Raw genomic sequence first — 21,565 nt, 5'->3', positions numbered from 1 at the left:
CACTCTCACACACACTCTCACACACACTCACTCACTCTCACACACACTCACTCTCACACTCACTCACTCTCACACAAACACACACACACACACTCACAGTTTGTAGCATTTGGGTGAGTCTCGGCTGTGGATGCTGTATCCTTCACTTAAACGCGTGTCTGAAGCCACAAGAGCGAAGTCTTCACCAGCCACCGCCAGCACAGTCCTGAGAAGATGAGATGAAGCAAAACACACATTATATAACGCAACAGTACAGCTCAGCGATTTCCTCACAACTTACAGTGAGGACAGAGGACTATTTCCACACCTGACTTAAGATTATGTACTCAAATTGTTTAAAATTAAGTCATTTAGTGTTCATGTACAAATTATAGGTTCTTTGTCATCCAACTAAATGATGAAAACTAAGAATAGTATGATCTGCCTTCTCAGAGTGCAGTGCAGTGGCACTGAAACAAGTCTGCAGAAATCAATAATAGGCCACACAAATCTACATAGCATATTCATAGTGCAGATATCATCTGTTTTGACTTTGAGACTAAGCATGGCTTCCCGTCGAATGCTGCACTGGTGATAGTAAAATCAGCACAGCTTCTATCAGTTACACCGTGCTGCTAGACTCCTGCGACTGAGTTTAACTCCGGGAAGTTAGCAGAGAGAAACTAGCAGAAGCAGGAGTCGCGAAACAGACTTTCTGAACTTCTGCTGCCCTGTTCTCTGGCTCCTGTGCTCGAGGAAGCGCCGCTTCTTACCCTCCGTTGAAGGCATAAGGAGAGAACTTATGCTCCACTGGACCTGTGTAGTGATGCTCCTTCATCTTTCCATTATCTCCATAAGCCCGAGCAGAAATCATCATGAGCCCCTTCACCAAAACTCGCTGTATCACCGCAAAATGGCCGCCGGAAGTTGACAGGTCCTCTGTTTCCTGTGCGCTTACGTCACAACGTTCGCAGGCACATGGCAGCTCGTACCGCCGTCTGCTGGAAGCCTCATTTACTCACAAGGTGAATAAAACAAGCACCTCCACAGAGGTTACTTTAGTCAACTGTAAGCTCTCAGTGACTCGCATTGTGTGAGCAGGGTTAGCATTCATCTGAAGACTCTCTGTGAAGTAACACAAGCCACTGCTATCCGTGTTCATGCAGTAAAGCAGCTAATATATCAGTATGTAGTCTATACAGAGAAATCCCAATGAAGCCCTAAATGGATAACCACTTACACAAAATCTAGAATCTAAAAAATACATTGTGCATTTCTGTATGTTTTAATAAATAAATGTATCTGTAATTGTTCATCTTTTGTGATCAGTGTGTTCTTCCTGTATATTCCAAATATTTTAAAATGATTTCTTTATTTATATGATATAGAATGAATAGATCTCCATCTGTAACCTCTTCCACTTCCCCATCCCTATATTTATTACTAGTCTATCTATCTATTCGGGACAGTCACAGAGCAACGACTCTTCACAGACACTTACATTCAAAACTATTTCCAAAATCAATACAAGCAGAAGCAATTAGGCGAGAAAGTGCTACCCCTAAAGTTTTCTTCAAACACTTACAAGACTGACACATGTACATACTGCGTCTGTAACAACACTTGCAATGTACCCAAAAAAAAACATATAACATGAAAAGTGTGATAGCACAAACCAGCATTAGGTTAATACAGTACGTACTTTGGAAGCTGGGTTTAATAATCCATTGCAAACAATAACAACCACAGCTGTAAGGGGTTAATATAATGCACATGAACATATTTTTGAATACTTGATCCTCTATTATATTGTTAATATCCCTACATTCAATAAATAATAATAAAAACGACTCCAGATTTTCTTAAATTTAGCTTCTTTACCCTTTAGAATATAGGTTATCTTTTCCATTGCAAAGCATGAAGATATTTCTCTTAAAACCAACAAGTGGGCCATTCTGTCTTTTTACAATAAATGGCAATGAGCTTTTTGGCATGTAAAATGCACATGCATCAATACTTGCTTATCCTTTTTAATACTCCAGTTCTCTGGATAAATGCCAAGAATGAAAAACCCTGGATCTAATGGTAACCTCATTGAAACCACATGCCCTGTCATATTACTACCACCCCTAGTTTCACTGCAAAGACAAATGCACAGAACACTGAAGTGCTCTCACTATAGTCAACACTTCCTACGCAACCTACAGCTTGTATTCAATGCTGAAACATGCATTTTTAGCTACTGATGAATATAACCATATTTTGGTAAATGAACACTATGAACATGCAGTGAGGTTCAGCTTTGGGTGTGACAGACGCCTGCAGGCACCTGTGGTTTCAGAACCTGTTCAAGCAGTGCTTTCTCCACCCTCTTTGCTGAAATGGTAATGTTTCCTGAGTCATGGGAACATTCAGTCTGTAAACTAATTGATGTCTCTAGAGCTGTGTCTCATCTGCTGCCACTATATGCCTCTTGAATGGTTGACAGAAAAGCCACACCCACCAATGCAGCCCATAAACGGGTCAGCTCTGATTCACGTGAAATGGTGAGCACAGGAATCAGACAGCACTATAGTTTCTTCATGGGCGTATTAAAAGGGTGGACATATGATTTCCCTTGAATTATTCTGATTAGGCCGTTTCAGGGCTTGAAAATGAATACGCCCTTTGATTCATGCAAATTCAGCAAAAATGACCAGATTATTAGTCAATATAGTAGATGTGTCAGAAAAGAAAGCATGCACACGATTTTATTAACTAAGTTTGCAAGACCACAGTCCCCACAGTTTGTATGTTTGTTCATTCTGTACATTTGTTTTTACACATGCCATATATCTTTTAGGGAGCGCTTGTAGTATTGCGATCAACACCAGGTTTCAAACAGTCTGTACATAACATGACAGTTTGTAATATAGAGGTTTACTGAATATTGATGATAGAGTAATTGCAGAAACGGACACTTCCATGACAGGGTTTGCTTAAATTAACGTTCCTTTGAAAATTTCATAATTTTCTTTAGTGTTCTGTGTTTATGTATTGTATGCAGTAAATATAATCTAAAGTATTAAAGTGTTGATAACTGTATTTAAAAAAAATATATATAGCATTTGTTTCTTAATCTCAAAGTCCACAAGTTTTTAGGCCTATGTTAAATTCAAGGACACGTTTCGAAGGACACTACAAACTCACTTTCTGTGTCTCACACAAACATGCATACACATGGACTTCTCACTGCCATCAGATAGAGCAAAACCAGCCACACAGTTTACATAAACAAATATTTAGGGTTGTGCCAATAGTAGCCTATTGTGTATCGACGATATAATCAGAGAAATCACCTTGCCTTGCTATTGCTTTTGACATTATTATTATTATTATTATCAGGCTAGTTCTAATATCTAATCAATATTAGGCTTATTTGCTGCATCATATTTATTTTCCCACATTTTACAGTGTTGCGTGTTTTAACCAATCACACACGATTCTGTTGAGTTTATGAATGCAGCGGCCAATCAGAAGCGTTCAGATGAGTCATCGCTGAAACACCTGAGTTTTGTTGTTCAGTGCGTGCGCTCGCTGACTGATTTCTGCTCTCTCGCGAATTCTCTCATCATAAACAACAAAGTGCAGATGTACGTGCATTGTAAGTGTAAGAGATTTATTCGTCATACAGTGTAGACAGCTTCACTGATTATAACGGGAGTGTTTTTCACAGTGAATAAACTCACGCTAGACTGAAGTCAGTGATGTTCTTTGATAATTTAAATGCTCGTTTTCCGTAGCTGCTGTTTGAATAACTGAGGAAATTAAAGCATTATAATTAGTAAATGTTTCTATAAAATTGTTAACAGGTTAAATCTTATAAAATATAAATATTAAAAATATTTTATGATAAGACATCAATATGCTACTTACTTGACTAAAAAAGATATAATAGTCAACCCTTCCTACGCAACCTACAGCTTGTATTCAATGCTGAAGCATGCATTTTTAGCTACTGATGAATATAACCATATTTTGGTAAATGAACACTATGAGGTTCAGCTTTGGGTGTGACAGACGCCTGCAGGCACCTGTGGTTTCAGAACCTGTTCAAGCAGTGCTTTCTCCACCCTCTTTGCTGAAATGGTAATGTTTCCTGAGTCATGGGAACATTCAGTCTGTAAACTAATTGATGTCTCTAGAGCTGTGTCTCATCTGCTGCCACTATATGCCTCTTGAATGGTTGACAGAAAAGCCACACCCACCAATGCAGCCCATAAACGGGTCAGCTCTGATTCACGTGAAATGGTGAGCACAGGAATCAGACAGCACTATAGTTTCTTCATGGGCGTATTAAAAGGGTGGACATATGATTTCCCTTGAATTATTCTGATTAGGCCGTTTCAGGGCTTGAAAATGAATACGCCCTTTGATTCATGCAAATTCAGCAAAAATGACCAGATTATTAGTCAATATAGTAGATGTGTCAGAAAAGAAAGCATGCACACGATTTTATTAACTAAGTTTGCAAGACCACAGTCCCCACAGTTTGTATGTTTGTTCATTCTGTACATTTGTTTTTACACATGCCATATATCTTTTAGGGAGCGCTTGTAGTATTGCGATCAACACCAGGTTTCAAACAGTCTGTACATAACATGACAGTTTGTAATATAGAGGTTTACTGAATATTGATGATAGAGTAATTGCAGAAACGGACACTTCCATGACAGGGTTTGCTTAAATTAACGTTCCTTTGAAAATTTCATAATTTTCTTTAGTGTTCTGTGTTTATGTATTGTATGCAGTAAATATAATCTAAAGTATTAAAGTGTTGATAACTGTATTTAAAAAAAATATATATAGCATTTGTTTCAAATGAATAAAATACTCTTAATCTCAAAGTCCACAAGTTTTTAGGCCTATGTTAAATTCAAGTGTCATGCTATATGCTACACATGCCATATATCTTTTAGGGAGCGCTTGTAGTATTGCGATCAACACCAGGTTTCAAACAGTCTGTACATAACATGACAGTTTGTAATATAGAGGTTTACTGAATATTGATGATAGAGTAATTGCAGAAACGGACACTTCCATGACAGGGTTTGCTTAAATTAACGTTCCTTTGAAAATTTCATAATTTTCTTTAGTGTTCTGTGTTTATGTATTGTATGCAGTAAATATAATCTAAAGTATTAAAGTGTTGATAACTGTATTTAAAAAAAATATATATAGCATTTGTTTCAAATGAATAAAATACTCTTAATCTCAAAGTCCACAAGTTTTTAGGCCTATGTTAAATTCAAGGACACGTTTCGAAGGACACTACAAACTCACTTTCTGTGTCTCACACAAACATGCATACACATGGACTTCTCACTGCCATCAGATAGAGCAAAACCAGCCACACAGTTTACATAAACAAATATTTAGGGTTGTGCCAATAGTAGCCTATTGTGTATCGACGATATAATCAGAGAAATCACCTTGCCTTGCTATTGCTTTTGACATTATTATTATTATTATTATCAGGCTAGTTCTAATATCTAATCAATATTAGGCTTATTTGCTGCATCATATTTATTTTCCCACATTTTACAGTGTTGCGTGTTTTAACCAATCACACACGATTCTGTTGAGTTTATGAATGCAGCGGCCAATCAGAAGCATTCAGATGAGTCATCGCTGAAACACCTGAGTTTTGTTGTTCAGTGCGTGCGCTCGCTGACTGATTTCTGCTCTCTCGCGAATTCTCTCATCATAAACAACAAAGTGCAGATGTACGTGCATTGTAAGTGTAAGAGATTTATTCGTCATACAGTGTAGACAGCTTCACTGATTATAACGGGAGTGTTTTTCACAGTGAATAAACTCACGCTAGACTGAAGTCAGTGATGTTCTTTGATAATTTAAATGCTCGTTTTCCGTAGCTGCTGTTTGAATAACTGAGGAAATTAAAGCATTATAATTAGTAAATGTTTCTATAAAATTGTTAACAGGTTAAATCTTATAAAATATAAATATTAAAAATATTTTATGATAAGACATCAATATGCTACTTACTTGACTAAAAAAGATATAATGTGTCGTTTATACATTTATATATATCATTAGGCTGCTTTTAGCCTTACCCTAGAGTTGGTTCAATCTCAGGCTATGATTATAAGTAAATAATTCAATAGATGAGCATGATAATATCGTGTATTGGTGATAGGATAGCACGATTCTTTTCCTCAGTGACACTTATATAATTGTTATTAATAATTGATTGTTAAGCGCAGGAGAGCGGAGTGAAGGAGACGCGCTGAATGAAAGCGCACATTCACTCTCTGACAGCAGGTGGCGCTGATGGAGCAGCAGAAATGCAGTCGTAGCTGCGCTACTTTCTGAAATGTATTTAAATGATTTAAACAGCCATTCAGATTTTTGTATTCGCTATGGTGTTCATAGCAGCACTGAATACTTACTTACATTTAATTTCATTTTAATCTGGACTACAACATGCCGTAGATATTGTTTGAAAAGGTTTTGATTCTTTATTGTTCGGTCACACTTTACATTAAGGCTCCATTAGTTAACATTAGTTAATTCATTAGTTAACATAAACTGCCAATGAAAAATTCTTCTAAAGCATTTATTAATCTTAGTTATATCTGATCAAATGCACATTATTATTCTTTAGTTTGGTTTAAACAAATCCATTTTGCTTGGTTGGAACAGCAGCTACGCTAATTATGTCTCTATTTGTTTCCCTGTTTTTGCCACGGGATGTAACTAGGATTTACACAAGCTTCAGTCTGGATCCAGAACACTTGAGAAGAGATGATGCCAACCCTGAAACAACATACACAACTACCACATTTTGCGATAAGTTTGATTGCATCATATAATAATTGCTGTTAATAATCTGTTTGATTACATCTTTAATTGATTTTTCCATACATTTCTGCCATATGTACATTCACTGACAGTCACCACTGATAACCTACCACTAAATATTGTAGAAACTTAATTTGCTGTAAAGTTGCTTTGCAATGATTTGTACCGTAAAAAGCGCTGTACAAATAAACTTGAATTGAATTCGTTGATTTCAACATTTAATAACAAGTTGTATTTTTTTAACAAATAACTTAACTTCTGTTACAGATGTTGCTCATTGTTAATGCATTAACTAAGGTTAACTAATGAGATCTTATTGTAAAGTGTTACCTGTTAATTCTTTTGAACTTTAATCCATTTGAAACAATAGTTTACTTTGTAAATTTGTTCTCCAATGGTTTATTGTACTTAAATGTTCAGTTTTTATTATAAAAAAGTTATTAACCCTGTTATACTGAATTATGACAACATTTTTGCAATTTATTTCAAAACCGTGATAATACCGTATACCGTGCAATTATCGCAACATAGAAACTTGATACCGTCACATGCCTATGGCATTCTACAGCTCATTCACAGAAACTTCCCAGTATGCAGATGTCATTTAACAACAGCTGTGTAACTTTTAAGGTACTGTAAAAGTTTATTGTCAATTCAAATTAAATTCAGCAAGTGTAAAATGATGAAGTACTGTGTGTGCAATTGTAGGTGCCCAGCCCTGAAGCGCTCCATTCAAACAGGTCGAGCCTCTCCAGATCGGGTTTCACTGCGGGGTGGAGCTCAGGGAAAGTTTCAGATAAAGAGTGGCCTGAAAACATTCCGAGAGCTTCTTCACACTCGCCCAGGAGACACCGAGCAGCGTTATTATCCAAAATGTTTCGTTGTGGGATCGAGTATCCGAGGTGCAGGTGGATCCTGCCTCTGCTTCTGCTGTTTGCGATTATTTTCGATATTATCGCCATCGCAGCGCAGTCCGGATGGGTGGAGGACGAGGGCGCAAAGACGCACTACGCCAGCATGTGGACACAGTGCCGAGGCCACAACGATCAGTGGGACTGTAAATCTCTCATGGAGCATCGTGAGTATTCACTTCAAGTCCTGAGACATTCAAATACAGCTCAGGTGAAAGCGGTCACCAGAAACTAAATGAAACAGGTGGAAAAGTGTCACTTTATTTAGCCTTTTCTGTATTCATTTTGGATTTTTAAAAATGATTATTCTTTTTAAAATGATACATAATAATAGGAACAAAATGTCTGTGTTTGTCAGGTTTATAAGCTTCTTTTGTGTCAAGTGTTTTTCATTCTGAAAGCTTATGAATTCTTAATAAAGCCCAGCTTTGTTAGTTTATTTTTTTTTGTCAGGCTCATTAAATTTGATTGAAATCAGCTAAATTATGATAAACAGACTGGCACGTACATTAAATACCACTCTAACAAAATTGCCACGTTCTAATTTACTAATTCAGTTTATCTAAAAAAAATAATGCTGTGGCATCAGACCGTAAAATATGTTTTAATGTCGTTTTTATTTTCTATAACATTTATATCTTTTATTTTCTATATCTATACTCTGGGCGAAATTAAAATAATTGATGTCACTTTCACAGTTTTCAAAGTCTGCTTCGCATTTAACCAGTTGAACAAGTTATAACCTGCAGTCTTCCCCTTTTCTCAGCTGTTATTTTCATTAGTTTGCCAATTGAACATGTTTAAACTGAGGCCTATTAGTAGAGATCTGTCCATTACTGGAAACATTTATTTTTGTAGAAATAACAGTAGTGCTTCTAAATGATTCATAGCTTGATAATAGTCTACGGTTTAAATGGTGATGCACTATTCCACTGCTTAGGATTATTTGGTTAGCATTTAATCCTTCTTTAATTCTCTTGTGCTATACGTTAAGTAACTGGCATGGAAAATATAGTTATGTATAGCCTATCTGAGGACTGTGGCCACAGTGTCGATCAAGCAGTATTTTTATAACAATTTCTAAACACCAAAGATCATTCATGTCTGAGTGATAAAATGACTTGAAATAGAGTTAGACCAAATAATACTAGTTGCATAAATCATATCCCCCTCAAACTCAAGCACACCCTCCTCCCCCCAGCGCTCTCTGGGTGTGACTGTATTCACAGACTTGGAGCAAAATCACATTCCTCTATCGAGTGTTAGGAAGCCAAGCATTGTCTCTACAAGTCCTCACAGCCGCACTGAGTCAAGACTGATACTAGTGAAACATTGCTGTTAATGTGTAACCATGCACGTTAGAACTTCTCATGGAAACTCACCTGTTGTATGTGTTCCGCATGCTCACGTTGATTAATAAAGAGAAAGTGAAGAGATACACAATCATTGCATTAACTGTACCTTGTTTACACTTACACAGTGTCTTTGTATCCCTACACTGTAAAAAAAATTCCGTAGAATTTACGGTAAAAAACCGGCAGCTGTGGTTGCCGGAATTTTAGCAACGTTTTAGGTTTTACGGTTGTAACTTAATTTTACAGTTAAATACCGTAATTTCATTAACTGATATAATGTTAATATACCAACCTACTGAAGTACTGAAATCTGTTTTGTACCTTTGTAATACACTGATATCCACCAAATGCAGGAGGGGATGAGAAAGTCACATGATGAACCAAAGCCCATCACAAGCAGCTTTTATATACTAACATATATAGAAGGTGCACAGTGTCATTCACACAAACACTAAACACCATCACGGTAACACACATGAAACTGAAATAACGCAATAAACAAGCATTTAACAACACTAGGTGTAACACACAACCCTAATATACAAAACTGATAAGAAAAAAACTAAGAAGAAACATAGTTATTTCAACAAAAAACATCAAATTTGAAATGTAACGCAGGGAATTCTGGGAATGTCAATTTACGGTTATTCACTGTAAATTATACGGTATTTTTTTCACTTCCAAAAACGGTACACTGCCGTAAAATTAATGTCCAATACATGTAATGTCCAGTACAGTTTTTCACCGTATATAGTAGGGGAATTTACCGTTAACCATTTAACAGGTTTTTACTGTAGCATTTTTACAGTCTTTTACCGTTAAATTCACGGTCATTTTTTACAGTGTACCAATGTTAAAACTAATTTATGGTTTTGATTTTAGCTGCTGACCCACAAAGGGTCAATTTTTTTGTTTTTTTTAAATATGTTAGTGTGACCGTGATGAAACAAATAAGCAGCATGTGCCTGAAAGTCCTCTCGGTTCTCCCTCCAGCATGGGCCCAGGCAGTTGCCGCTCTGATGATCATAGGCCTCATCATCCTCATCATCGCCTTCATCGTCTCATTTGTGGCTCTCTGCTGTAGCCTCAACATCACTCTGCTGCCTTTAATCGGAGGCCTCCTTATTTTGGCTGGTAAGACACTTTCTTACCGTATCAATCTGTTGGATATCAAGGACACCCCTTCTGAGGAAGTTCCACAGCGAGAGCGTTTCCTTTGAATTGAATTGTTTCTAAATAATACATGGATGTTGGGCTGGGCTGTGTGATGGTATAAAGCCGTAGGAAACCTGTAGAGATTTGGCTGGACTGTGGTTGATGGTTCTGCACACAGCTATCAGTGAGCAGGACGGCTTTAGGTGATTTCGGTCTTTCTGCCCTCATGTATGTGAGTTTTGCTGTTGGTATGGGATTGAGTGTCGCTCTCACCCCTCCCCCATCCTCTTCACTTGTATTCAGGTGAAATTTAAAGGAACACTCCACTATTTTTGAAAATAGGCTCGTTTTCCAACTCGCCTAGAGTTAAACAGTTGAGTTTTACCGTTTTCGAATCCATTCAGCCGATCTCTGGGTCTGGCGGTAGCACTTTTAGCTGTAGCTTAGCATAGATCATTGAATCTGATTAGACCGTTAGCATCTCGCTCAAAAATGACCAAAGAGTTTCGATATTTCTCCTATTTAAAACTTGACTCTTCTGTAGTTACATCGTGTACTCAGACCGACGGAAAATGAAAAGCTGCGATTTTCTAGGCCGATATGGCTAGGAACTATACTCTCATTCCGGCGTAATAATCGAGGAACTTTGGGCTAATCAGATTCAATGATCTATGCTAAGCTACAGCTAAAAGTGCTACCGCCAGACCCGGAGATCGGCTGAATGGATTCGAAAACAGTAAAACTCAACTGTTTAACTCGAGGGGAGTCGGAAAATGAGCCTATTTTCAAAAATAGTGGAGTGTTCCTTTAAGAACGGCTGTCGGGACGGGATACTTTTGTTATTCACTTATTCATCGCCAGACTGAATCATAACCTCTTCTTTCTAATTTGATATCATCATAAATGTTTCAAATGTTCCTTAAATCCTCCCTCTTTGATTTGAGTTTCGTTATGAAATGTAAGCTAGCCTGATCTGATCTGAAAACTCTGCCTCTGTGAACTATGCCTGTTTCCGCAATAGCTCATTCTGTCTGAGATTGACAGCCTTGTTGCTGGAAACACAGACATACACAGTGTGAAAGTTCCCTACACGCCCAAACAGGGCTTGGCCTTCACTCACATGTCTCTGCAACACTCGCAGATACGCCCTGCTCTCCCACAGAGTGTGATGGCTTTATTGAGCTGAGCTTTAAGCTACTGATTACACATTTTTATGGACTAAAACAAACTGGTGCCAAGTTTGTATAAGGTGCTATTTATAAAGAACTTGTTGGACACCCAGGAATACATAGCCATTTTTGTTCGTGTGTGATTAAAAACGGAATAATTGGGACACTAACCCCCGGTTTCACAAACAAGGCTTAAGCCTAGTCCCAGACTAAAATGTAAGTCTGAGCTGTTTCAACTAAAAGAAACTTGCACCGACTGACCTTAAAATACAGTATATCAGTGTCTCTGTTTTGTCTCAAGATGCACACCAGTAATGTTTTTTCTAAAGCACGTTTATAAAAATGACTTAAATGTCCTAATTGAACTATGGGCTAATCCTGGCTTAGTCTAAGCCCTGTCTGTGAAACCAGGCCTACAGCTCTTAAGCACTGCAGGAGATATAAGTCATGAAACCCTTTCCTCAGAACTAACTTGACAAGCTGTAGACGTTTGAATTCTGTTGCTTCAGAGATGTTGGCATTAATGAGTTTGATTCCTCAGATAGTTTGGATTAAAGCATCTGCCAAATGTAAATGAGTTCAGGTTCACACAGGAGGAAACACAGATGTAGCTCATCACATTAACTTTGGCTATGTTCCTCTAGTGTTTTGTGCTCATTCTGAACAGGGAGTCTGTTGTTTTATCAACTGAAACCTAAAAGTGTGCTTGCACTGTCTGTCTTAAATGCTACCTGGTTTAGTATTTTGCAAAATGGTGACTTGTAAACAGTGTAACTTAAGTAGGCTTCCTGTAACTGAACTTTTCTTTGAACAAAATTTGTTGCAAAATCTGTTGCGCTGTAAAGTGACTCAGCTTTCTCTGGTTCCAGTAATCATCCAGATAATCGCTCTGATCATCTACCCTGTCAAGTTCAACGAGCTGATCTATGAAGGTTATTACGACTACACCTGGGCATACGGCTTCGGCTGGGGGGCCACCATCCTGATGCTGGGCTGCGGGATCCTCTTCTGCTGTCTTCCTAGCTACGAATATGAGCTTTCCGGCATGGCCAAGCCCAAATATATCTACACCAGTGCCTGAAACCCCCCAAAACCCCACCTCTCATAAAGGACAATGTTCAGCCACCCAAGCCTAAATGTCAATGCTCACAGATCTCCAAAAGCATTGTCATCTTCCTAAATGAAACATAGGACCTACTGACTTTGATGAGGGCTGTCAGTGCAGCCAAACTGGGCAATGCCCTTTTGGGGCTAATGCTATTAACGTTTATTTTAATTAATTTTGTTATTTGTATTAATCATTCACAAACAGACTGGCTTTGATGTGTGTGTGTGTTTATATCACTCAGCACAGATTGAACTCCACAAAGCATTATTCAAAATCTCTATATCAGGCAGTTTACATTATATTGTCCATCATATCACATTAATATGGTTAAGAAAACAATTAAAAATACAGGTAGTTTGCTTTGAATTCACACTGTAACGTGAACACTGCAATGTAAAGTCTGACTGAGTTTTGTTATTTGTATGTTTCTTGAACATCTCTACATATCAACATTAAGAAAATATTTTTATGATGTAGCTGTATTTTACATGAATGTCATTCCATGTCAGCCTGTTCTTGTTTTCACAATAGCGGCTGTGCATACTTGATCGCACACTTCCCTAAAGTGCTCTTACTGTCAGCGAAGAGTGTGTGTTTTGTGTTTGGCTGCATGGCCAAAGTGAAGTGAACGAAGAGGGGTTTTGTGCACTAATCCTGAGCTTGCTTTTACAGTTAAATTGGTGAACAACCTGATGTTTTTCTTGAAATCTTCGAAAATCTTGATGCATTCATGCCGTGAGCAATTAATTTCAATTAGTCAGTTTGATGTGGAAGAAATGTATAAAAAGTACTTTGCTTGTAAACTTTGCAAACTTGTAGGTTTTTTGGAGCATTTGACTAGATTCTAATTAATTCACTTTGTCATTTGCAGTGATATGAATTGTAAATCAATCTTCAATAAAGGGGAGACTTTCTGTTAAGAGGCCAATCACAGCTAGTTTTGTGTGTATGTCTGTGTGTGTGTGCGTGTATCTCTCCCTGTGTGTGTGTGTGTGTGTGGGTGTATGTGCGCGTGTATGTCTGTGTGTGTGTGTGTGTGTGGGTGTATGTGCGCGTGTATGTCTGTGTGTGTGTGTGTGTGTGGGTGTATGTGCGCGTGTATGTCTGTGTGTGTGTGTGTGTGTGGGTGTATGTGCGCGTGTATGTCTGTGTGTGTGTGTGTGTGTGGGTGTATGTGCGCGTGTATGTCTGTGTGTGTGTGTGTGTGTGGGTGTATGTGCGCGTGTATGTCTGTGTGTGTGTGTGTGTGTGGGTGTATGTGCGCGTGTATGTCTGTGTGTGTGTGTGTGTGTGGGTGTATGTGCGCGTGTATGTCTGTGTGTGTGTGTGTGTGTGGGTGTATGTGCGCGTGTATGTCTGTGTGTGTGTGTGTGTGTGGGTGTATGTGCGCGTGTATGTCTGTGTGTGTGTGTGTGTGTGGGTGTATGTGCGCGTGTATGTCTGTGTGTGTGTGTGTGTGTGGGTGTATGTGCGCGTGTATGTCTGTGTGTGTGTGTGTGTGTGGGTGTATGTGCGCGTGTATGTCTGTGTGTGTGTGTGTGTGTGGGTGTATGTGCGCGTGTATGTCTGTGTGTGTGTGTGTGTGTGTGTGCGCGTGTATGTCTGTGTGTGTGTGTGTGTGTGTGTGCGCGTGTCTCTGTGTGTGTATCTCTGTGTGTGTGTGTATGTGCGCGTGTATGTTTGTGTGTGTGTGTGTGTGTGTGCGCGTGTCTCTGTGTGCGTGTGCATGTATCTCTGTGTGTGTGTGTGTGTGTGTGTGTGCGTGCATGATCTTGCTGCTCTATGAAGAAATCAAAGGTAGTTCTCTCTACTAAGGGGCTCAAGCACAGAAAGTGTTTAAGCACATGATTTGTATCAAAATTTGGCCTAGAAACTTGGTTATTTTGAATGAAGACGGTCTAGAAAGCACTGTGTGAGTGGCCATGAGCAAAGATGGCAGATTTCAAACTCAAATGTCCAGGTGGTTGTGCGCCAGCCAAGCATCTGCTATTGAGATGAATGTTAACAGTCCTGTCTAGACCTTCTTAATTGCCATAAATCAATTCAGATCTGCTGCCAAGTAGTTTTGAGCCAGTCACCTGAAACTAAACGCTAAGTGATAAATCATGAGAAATGACATCATGAGAAAGCTGATTGATGACGCCACTGAAGTCCTAAAAACAGGGCAGTGATGAAACATTAGGTTTCACAAAATAAAACAGAGCAAATAAAGTGTAATGATATGAATAAAAACAGTATTCTTCCACCAAACAATGTAGTTCCTCAGAAACAGTTGTGGTTCCAACAAAGTGCTTGCCGAGCAACACACAGAAGTAAACAAAGGTGTGTGTTTGTAGAGTAATTTACAACAGCTTCGAACACGGCTCAGCCAATCAGAATCAAGGACCGGAACTATCCGTTTTATAATCCCATGTTTCTTGCAATAAATAAATAAATAACTTGTTCCGTTTAATTAGAGTAAGACATTTTTCGCAGAGACATCAGCAGGAACTAACAGGACTCTAAACTCTGATTTCTTGCTTTTATAGCCTATCTATACTGATCTGTTCATGCATAATGCATCAGCAAATTTTAGGCTAACTGTAAATTGACTTTAAGCCAAGAATTTAAGACATTTTGAGCCCAGGCTTCTGAATCAGAATTCAGCTATCTAACCTATTCACTCTTAAAATCAACTCATCACATTCAGAGCATGGCAGCAAAACGACATTAAAGGGATCATATGATGTTGTTAAAAAGAACATTATTTGGTGTATTTGGTGTAATGAAATGTGTTTATACGGTTTAAGGTTAAAAAAACACATTATTTTCCACATACTGTACATTATTGTTTCTCCTCTATGCCCCGCCTTTCTGAAACGCGTCGATTTTTACAAAGCTCATCGGTCTGAAAAGCGAGGTGTGCTGTGATTGGCCAGCTATCCAGTGCGTTGTGATTGGCCGAATACCTCAAGCGTGTGACGGAAATGTTACGCCCCTCACCATACTGTGATGCCGTGTCCCAGCCGGAGCGATGATTCAAAACATTAAAACCCATTATAAACGAGGCATTTGTTGCATCCAGTGGGGACATAATTATGGATTATAATAACTTATCCTGTATTTTTACGCGTTGCATTGCATCGCGCCGCGTAAACATAAAACCATGTCTGCATTTGTGATCGGAGAAATGACAAACAAGTGCTACTCTACACTGCCCAAAAAACTCGTTTTTGAATCATCAGTGGCAAATTCTTTAAATATAAAAAAGAACTTACAGTCCGTGAGTCAGAACAGCCGGCATTGTTGTCTACTCTCCCAGGATCAGGAAACGGTGTGGCCGGCGGATTCGACAAAGGAGCGTCCGGAGGGCTTGCGGCAACCACATGTGACGACCCCGGGATGGACTCCGCTTCGTCCACGGTGAAAGCCGATCCGGCGATCCACAGCGAAGTTGAAGTATTTCCTCAGCGACCAGCACGGATCAGCTCCAGGCATGACGAAGCGGATATCGTCCTCTTTTGGAAGACCAAACAAAGTAGTTTCGCTTTCACAACGAAGCACACAGCGTCTTCACGACATGGCAGCGGCAGCAACAATACTACAGCGAGAATAAAAGTTACGCCTTCTTTCTTTGCGTGAACATTTTGCAAATCTTCCCACATAGTGACGTAGACATGTGGGGTGTGTTAGAACGAGGCGTTTTAGGTAGGCGTGACTCTTAACTTTTATAAAGAATATCTCTTTGGATTTGAGACTTTAGTCTTTGCAACTTTACAGACCTTCTTTATGCACCAAGAGCTTGTAACACTCCAAAGAGAAAGGAACAATTGAAATCGCATCATATGACCCCTTTAATGATGTAACAGCAAATGACGATAATTTGCATGTTTCTCCAGAAAAAAAACAACTGACATTGCTGACAAGAATATGATGTACAAAATAGTATGTATAGTTGCGGTGCCTTGTACACCTTTGTACCTTATAAGTACCAGCATATTAGTACCTAAAATGTACATATTAGTAACTAAATTAAACATATTAGTACCTTTTGAAAAGCTACTGCCCCAGAGACGGGTTTTGTACCTTTATTTCTGAGAGTGGGTACAATGCACGGTCAAATCTGGCCTTTGGTGTGAATCCATAGTTGCTGCTTACAGCTATAACTGTCCTTTCACAATTCAGTTTGAAATGTTCTTTGCTGTAATCCAAAACTACAGCGTACACACAGTGAAATATGACACACAGGCACAATATCAGGCATGTTTTTCTGCTGAAGTTGAGTCACCGGGATGACAGGCATGTGGAGGACACACCTAGAGACACGCCTGTTCTGTTATTACACATGTGCCCTTCTCTCTGTCATTGTCTAAACATTGACAGCATCTGGTACATGCATACTGAAGGGAACAGGTTAACTGAGGACAGAACAGCACAGAAATAAACCAGCTGAATGTTTATTCCTCAGAGGTTTGAAATACTCTCATATTAACACAACAAATTTGTACTTCGAGAGCATACTTAGTTTTTCTGCCTACTATTGTTGTGATATCTGATGTCTAAGCCTGAAAATAAACACTTTACACACTTTTTTTTTTAAAGAAACCTGTAAATTAGAAGTTGAGACACTACAAAAAAACCAAAAAGATTCACTGGGATATTTTTTTCAGCCCAACGTACCAACGTATGTATGGGTTGGTTGCTAATAACCAGCAGCTCTAGTGTCGATACCACTGCGCTTGTGCGTGTTTCAACAAGCATCAAGCAACAGATTTAGCTATTTTAAAATTGTATTTTGGCAACTTTTGGAAAAGTGACTTAGAAAGCATGCACTTTCACTTTAAATTACACAGAAAGAGGAAACAATGATCTGCCAGGTGAAGGGATACAGCTAGGGATGGATGGAAAATAACTAGATTAAATTGGCTACCTATTAGATTGTGTTTTATTAGCGTCTACACCTACCACAACACTAAACTTAACTTTACAATAATGCAAAAACGGTAATTAATTGTTGTGCAGCATGACAAAAATGAGCAATATTGATGTGCGCATGCGCAGTCTGTCCGTAGCTGAACCCAGGCGGCCTAGCAGTACACACATCGTGTGAGTTAATTACGGTTGTTCAGAATGTGTACATTAAGAAAATACATGAAATGTTTTTGCTTTTTTCAGGATTCTTTGATGAATAAAAGGTTTAAAAAACAGCATTTATTCAAGATAGAAATCTTTTCTAACAATACAAGTCTTTACTATCACTTTTTATCAGTTTGACACATTATTGCTTAATAAAAGTATTAGTCTAATTTCTTTCAACAAAGAAAAGGAAAGGAAAAAGAAAGAAAGAAAATAATAATTACTGACACTAAACTTTTGAACAGGATCGTTTATGTGTATATATATATATATATATATATATATATAAATAACTTTTACAAACATATTGCAAATCATATTTTTATGGAAGCCCGTTTCCGCCACTGAATAAAAAACAATAAAAAAAAGGTTGTTGAGACTTTTTATCTCACAATTCTGACTTTGTCACAGAATTGCGTGATATAAACTCACAATTGCGAGATCAAAATGGTCAATTCTGACTTCAGAATTGCGAGTTTAGGCTATATCTCACGATTATGACTTTTTAAATCGCAAATGCCAGTTGATATCACGCAATTATGAGAAAAAAAGTCAGAATTGTGAGATAGTGACTAGACAAAGTCGCAATTACCTTTTTCACTTTTTTATTCAGTGGCGGAAACGTGCTTCCATATATTTTTGGTGAGACGTCCAGTCAAATCTTTTTGAAATTGTTATTAAATGCTTAGAAATCAAGAGATGGTCAGTCAGTTCTACGCAATGATGCAGTTTTGCGTCGTGGTTACACAATGACATCATGTTATTTAGCAACTTTTAGTAAGAAATGGACCTGCCTTTAGCAATTTCCCCTGAAAATTAAGTTGGCAGCACTGTATTTATTTATTTATTGAGCATAGTGTAGTGTATATGAACTCACGCACCTCCAAAATTCACTAACACACAGGCGAGTGATTCTTCATGATCAGTTTAAGCTCCTGCAATTTAGGTGGCCTATAATATACAGTTATGCGTTATCAGCTTTAGCCCGAATCATATTGAAGATCTACTCACACAGTTCCACTGAAATGGATGATATATGAGGTGTTAACAGCTTCATGTAAAGTGTGGGCGGGCTCGGGCGGTGCTCTACAATAGAGATCGCCCAGGCAAAGACTTTTGTCCTCTGTAGAGAGTAGGGTGAAGCTGCTGGCCCGGAGGCCCAACTGCACACTCAGACCTGCAGCTTCATAATGTTAGGTCTGTAGAGGACATTATATTTGAGTGAATTTCTCTGAGACCCTACATGCCACAGTTTAAGTCTGGATGTCCTGTACAGAGCACATTCAGAGCTTTTTAGGGATAGCAAATGTTTGGAGGTTTGGTCATAAACACTCCCTCTCCTTGGTCTATGACTGATATTGACAGAATGATCGCATTTAGCACTCTTAGGGAAATATGATAATGTTTTGTAATTATCATTTCAATCTGGCTAATTTTCAAATTGTTTGTCGTAAATAATCATCTCAGAAAAATGTTATGGGGTTTCAAATGGGAATATGACTTTTCTAGAGGACAGCAGGACAAACATCATGTTAATCAGGCACAACGAGTCAATAGGGAAAGAAATTATAGATCAATATTCCTATGAAATATGAGATCTTCTTATGAAAAGTTTTTACTCCCATTATTACACTTCTTTTTTCATTGTGGTTTGACCCAAGAAGACATTAATATGCAAATTAGATGCAGTGTATAGATACATTGATTGAAATGGGAATACCAATTTATGGATATTTTACGCACATATTCCATAAAGTACAGTAGTATATCAGATCATTCTGTTATATCTTTCATAACAAAGTTGAGAATCATCTTTGTACAAAGTTAGGCTAAAAATAGCCTGAAAACTGATTGGTGAATGAAAAAAATAAAACATTGTTTTTGCCTATACATGCCTTTTCATGTATATTTATTCATTTTTTTAATAACTTAGTCCTGGCGTCCTCTACTAAGGACATAGAATAAAATATGAATAAAATATATTTTTTCAAAAATGTTTTTTTCTCCATTTGTTTCTTATGCTTCAACCCATGTGATGACATAAAAAAACAACAAAATTCACAAAACTTTTTTTTTCTGGTTCTCAGGAGGCTATAGCTACATTTGCTAGATCAGTGCGCTACATTTAAACAAAAATCTGATTTTATTAGAGAGAATAGAGCCATTCTGCCACCCAAATTAACAGAGACTGGAACGACGCTTTGGAACATTTTCCCGAAAAAAACAGCTATTTGACTTCAGCCAGACTTCAGACTAAAAAAATTGCCACACGTGGGAAAAAATGAATAAATAAATAAAATATGAAATGTCAACAGCTCCACTATGTCATCATACGATGCCAACACATTCCGTGTTTTTGGTCTCTTTCTCTGTCCATTTAATGCTGAGATCTTAAAACTAACGAACATTAATGCATGAGACTTCTTCAGCATTTTTAGAAAAATGACACAAAGCCATTAAAGGGGTCATATGATGTTGCTAAAAAGAACATTATTTTGTGTATTTGGTGTAATGAAATGTGTTTATATGGTTTAAGTTTAAAAAAACACATTATTTTCCACATACTGTACATTATTGTTTCTCCTCTATGCCCCGCCTTTCTGAAACGTGTCGATGTTTACAAAGCTCATCGGTCTGAAAAGCGAGGTGTGCTGTGATTGGCCAGCTATCCAGTGCGTTGTGATTGGCCGAATACCTCAAGCGTGTGACAGAAATGTTACACCCCTACCATCACATGTGACGACTCCGGGCTGGACTCCGCTTCGTCCACAGTGAAAGCCGAGCCGGCGATCCACAGCGAAGTTGTAGTATTTCCTCAGTGACCAGCACGGATCAGCTCCAGGCATGACGAAGCGGATATCGTCCTCTTTTGGAAGACCAAACAAAGTAGTTTCGCTTTCACAACGAAGCACACAGTGCCTTCACGACATGGCAGCGGCGGCAACAATACTACAGCGAGAATAAAAGTTACGCCTTCTTTCTTTGCGTGAACATTTTGGCGGCGTTATGCAAATCTTCCCACATAGTGATGTAGACATGTGGGGGTGTGTGAGAACGAGCCGTTTTAGGTAGGCGTGGTTGACTCTTAAAGGAATAGTTCACCCGAAAATGAAAATGTTATGTTTATCTGCTTGCCCCCAGGGCATCCAAGATGTAGGTGACTTTGTTTCTTCAGTAGAACACATTTGATGATTTTTAAGTCCAACCGTTGCAGTCTATCAGTTGTATAATGCATGGCAATGGTAACAAAATCTATGAGAGTAAAAGAAACAAATCCAAATTAAACCCTGCGGCTCGTGACGACACATTGATCCTAAGCCACGAAACGATCGGTTTGTGCCAGAAACCGAACAGTATTTATATAATATTTTACCTCTAATACACCACTATGTCCAACTTCTTTGAGCGCGCGCACGGCATCCGGTGCATGAGGTGTGTACGCGCTCTGGTGTAGTTTACGTTAATGGGGGTGTTGATATCCAGCCGAAGAGCAATCAACCATAACTTCAGGCGAGCAGGCTCAGAAGCTGGGAATACGTGGAAAGTCACCACTCCCGAATGAGTTTGCGAATAAGTCGGTTTGAACAATCCGGATGAGCTTAAGTAAGTACCATTTTGATTAGCCGTCGTACCTACAATGACTGCACTGTGTAAACAACGAGTGACGTATACGCGCGAGAGATCACTTCCGGCGCTCGCGTAAACTACACCAGAGCGCGTACCCACCTCACGCACCGGATAGCATGCACGCGCTCAAAGACAGTTGGACATAGTGGTGTATTAGAGGTAAAAAATTATATAAATACTGTTCGGTTTCTCGCACAAACGGATCGTTTCGTGTCATAGAACATCAATGTGTCGTCACGAGCCGCAGGGTTTAATTTGGATTTGTCTGTGCATGTTTTTTTT

General features: G+C 38.6%; 2 protein-coding genes across 2 annotated transcripts in view; one reads left to right on the top strand and one right to left on the bottom strand.

Annotated features, from left to right (window-relative positions):
- The window catches only part of psmb1 (proteasome 20S subunit beta 1), a 7,794-nt gene extending 6,868 nt beyond the window's left edge, over window positions 1–926 (bottom strand). Inside the window, exons 1-2 of the mRNA XM_016288879.1 lie at window positions 753–926; window positions 98–205 (exon numbers count right to left, since the gene is read on the bottom strand). Coding sequence (XP_016144365.1) covers window positions 98–205; window positions 753–856 — 212 coding nt within the window. The 5' untranslated portion in view covers window positions 857–926. The remainder of the gene's footprint in view (window positions 1–97; window positions 206–752) is intronic.
- A 6,718-nt stretch (window positions 927–7,644) lies between these two features.
- On the top strand, window positions 7,645–13,469 carry perp (p53 apoptosis effector related to pmp22). The gene is made up of 3 exons (XM_016288880.1): window positions 7,645–7,921; window positions 10,103–10,243; window positions 12,303–13,469. Exons 1-3 carry the CDS (start codon window positions 7,717–7,719, stop codon window positions 12,512–12,514), a joined length of 558 nt encoding a protein of 185 aa, XP_016144366.1. The 5' UTR covers window positions 7,645–7,716; the 3' UTR covers window positions 12,515–13,469.
- The last annotated feature ends 8,096 nt before the right edge of the window (window positions 13,470–21,565 follow it).

The sequence above is a fragment of the Sinocyclocheilus grahami genome, unplaced genomic scaffold (assembly GCF_001515645.1).
Source record: "Sinocyclocheilus grahami isolate Dianchi unplaced genomic scaffold, SAMN03320097.WGS_v1.1 scaffold235.1, whole genome shotgun sequence".
In the NCBI taxonomy this organism is placed as follows: Eukaryota; Metazoa; Chordata; class Actinopteri; order Cypriniformes; family Cyprinidae; genus Sinocyclocheilus; species Sinocyclocheilus grahami.
This window is presented reverse-complemented; position numbering and strand designations above follow the sequence as displayed.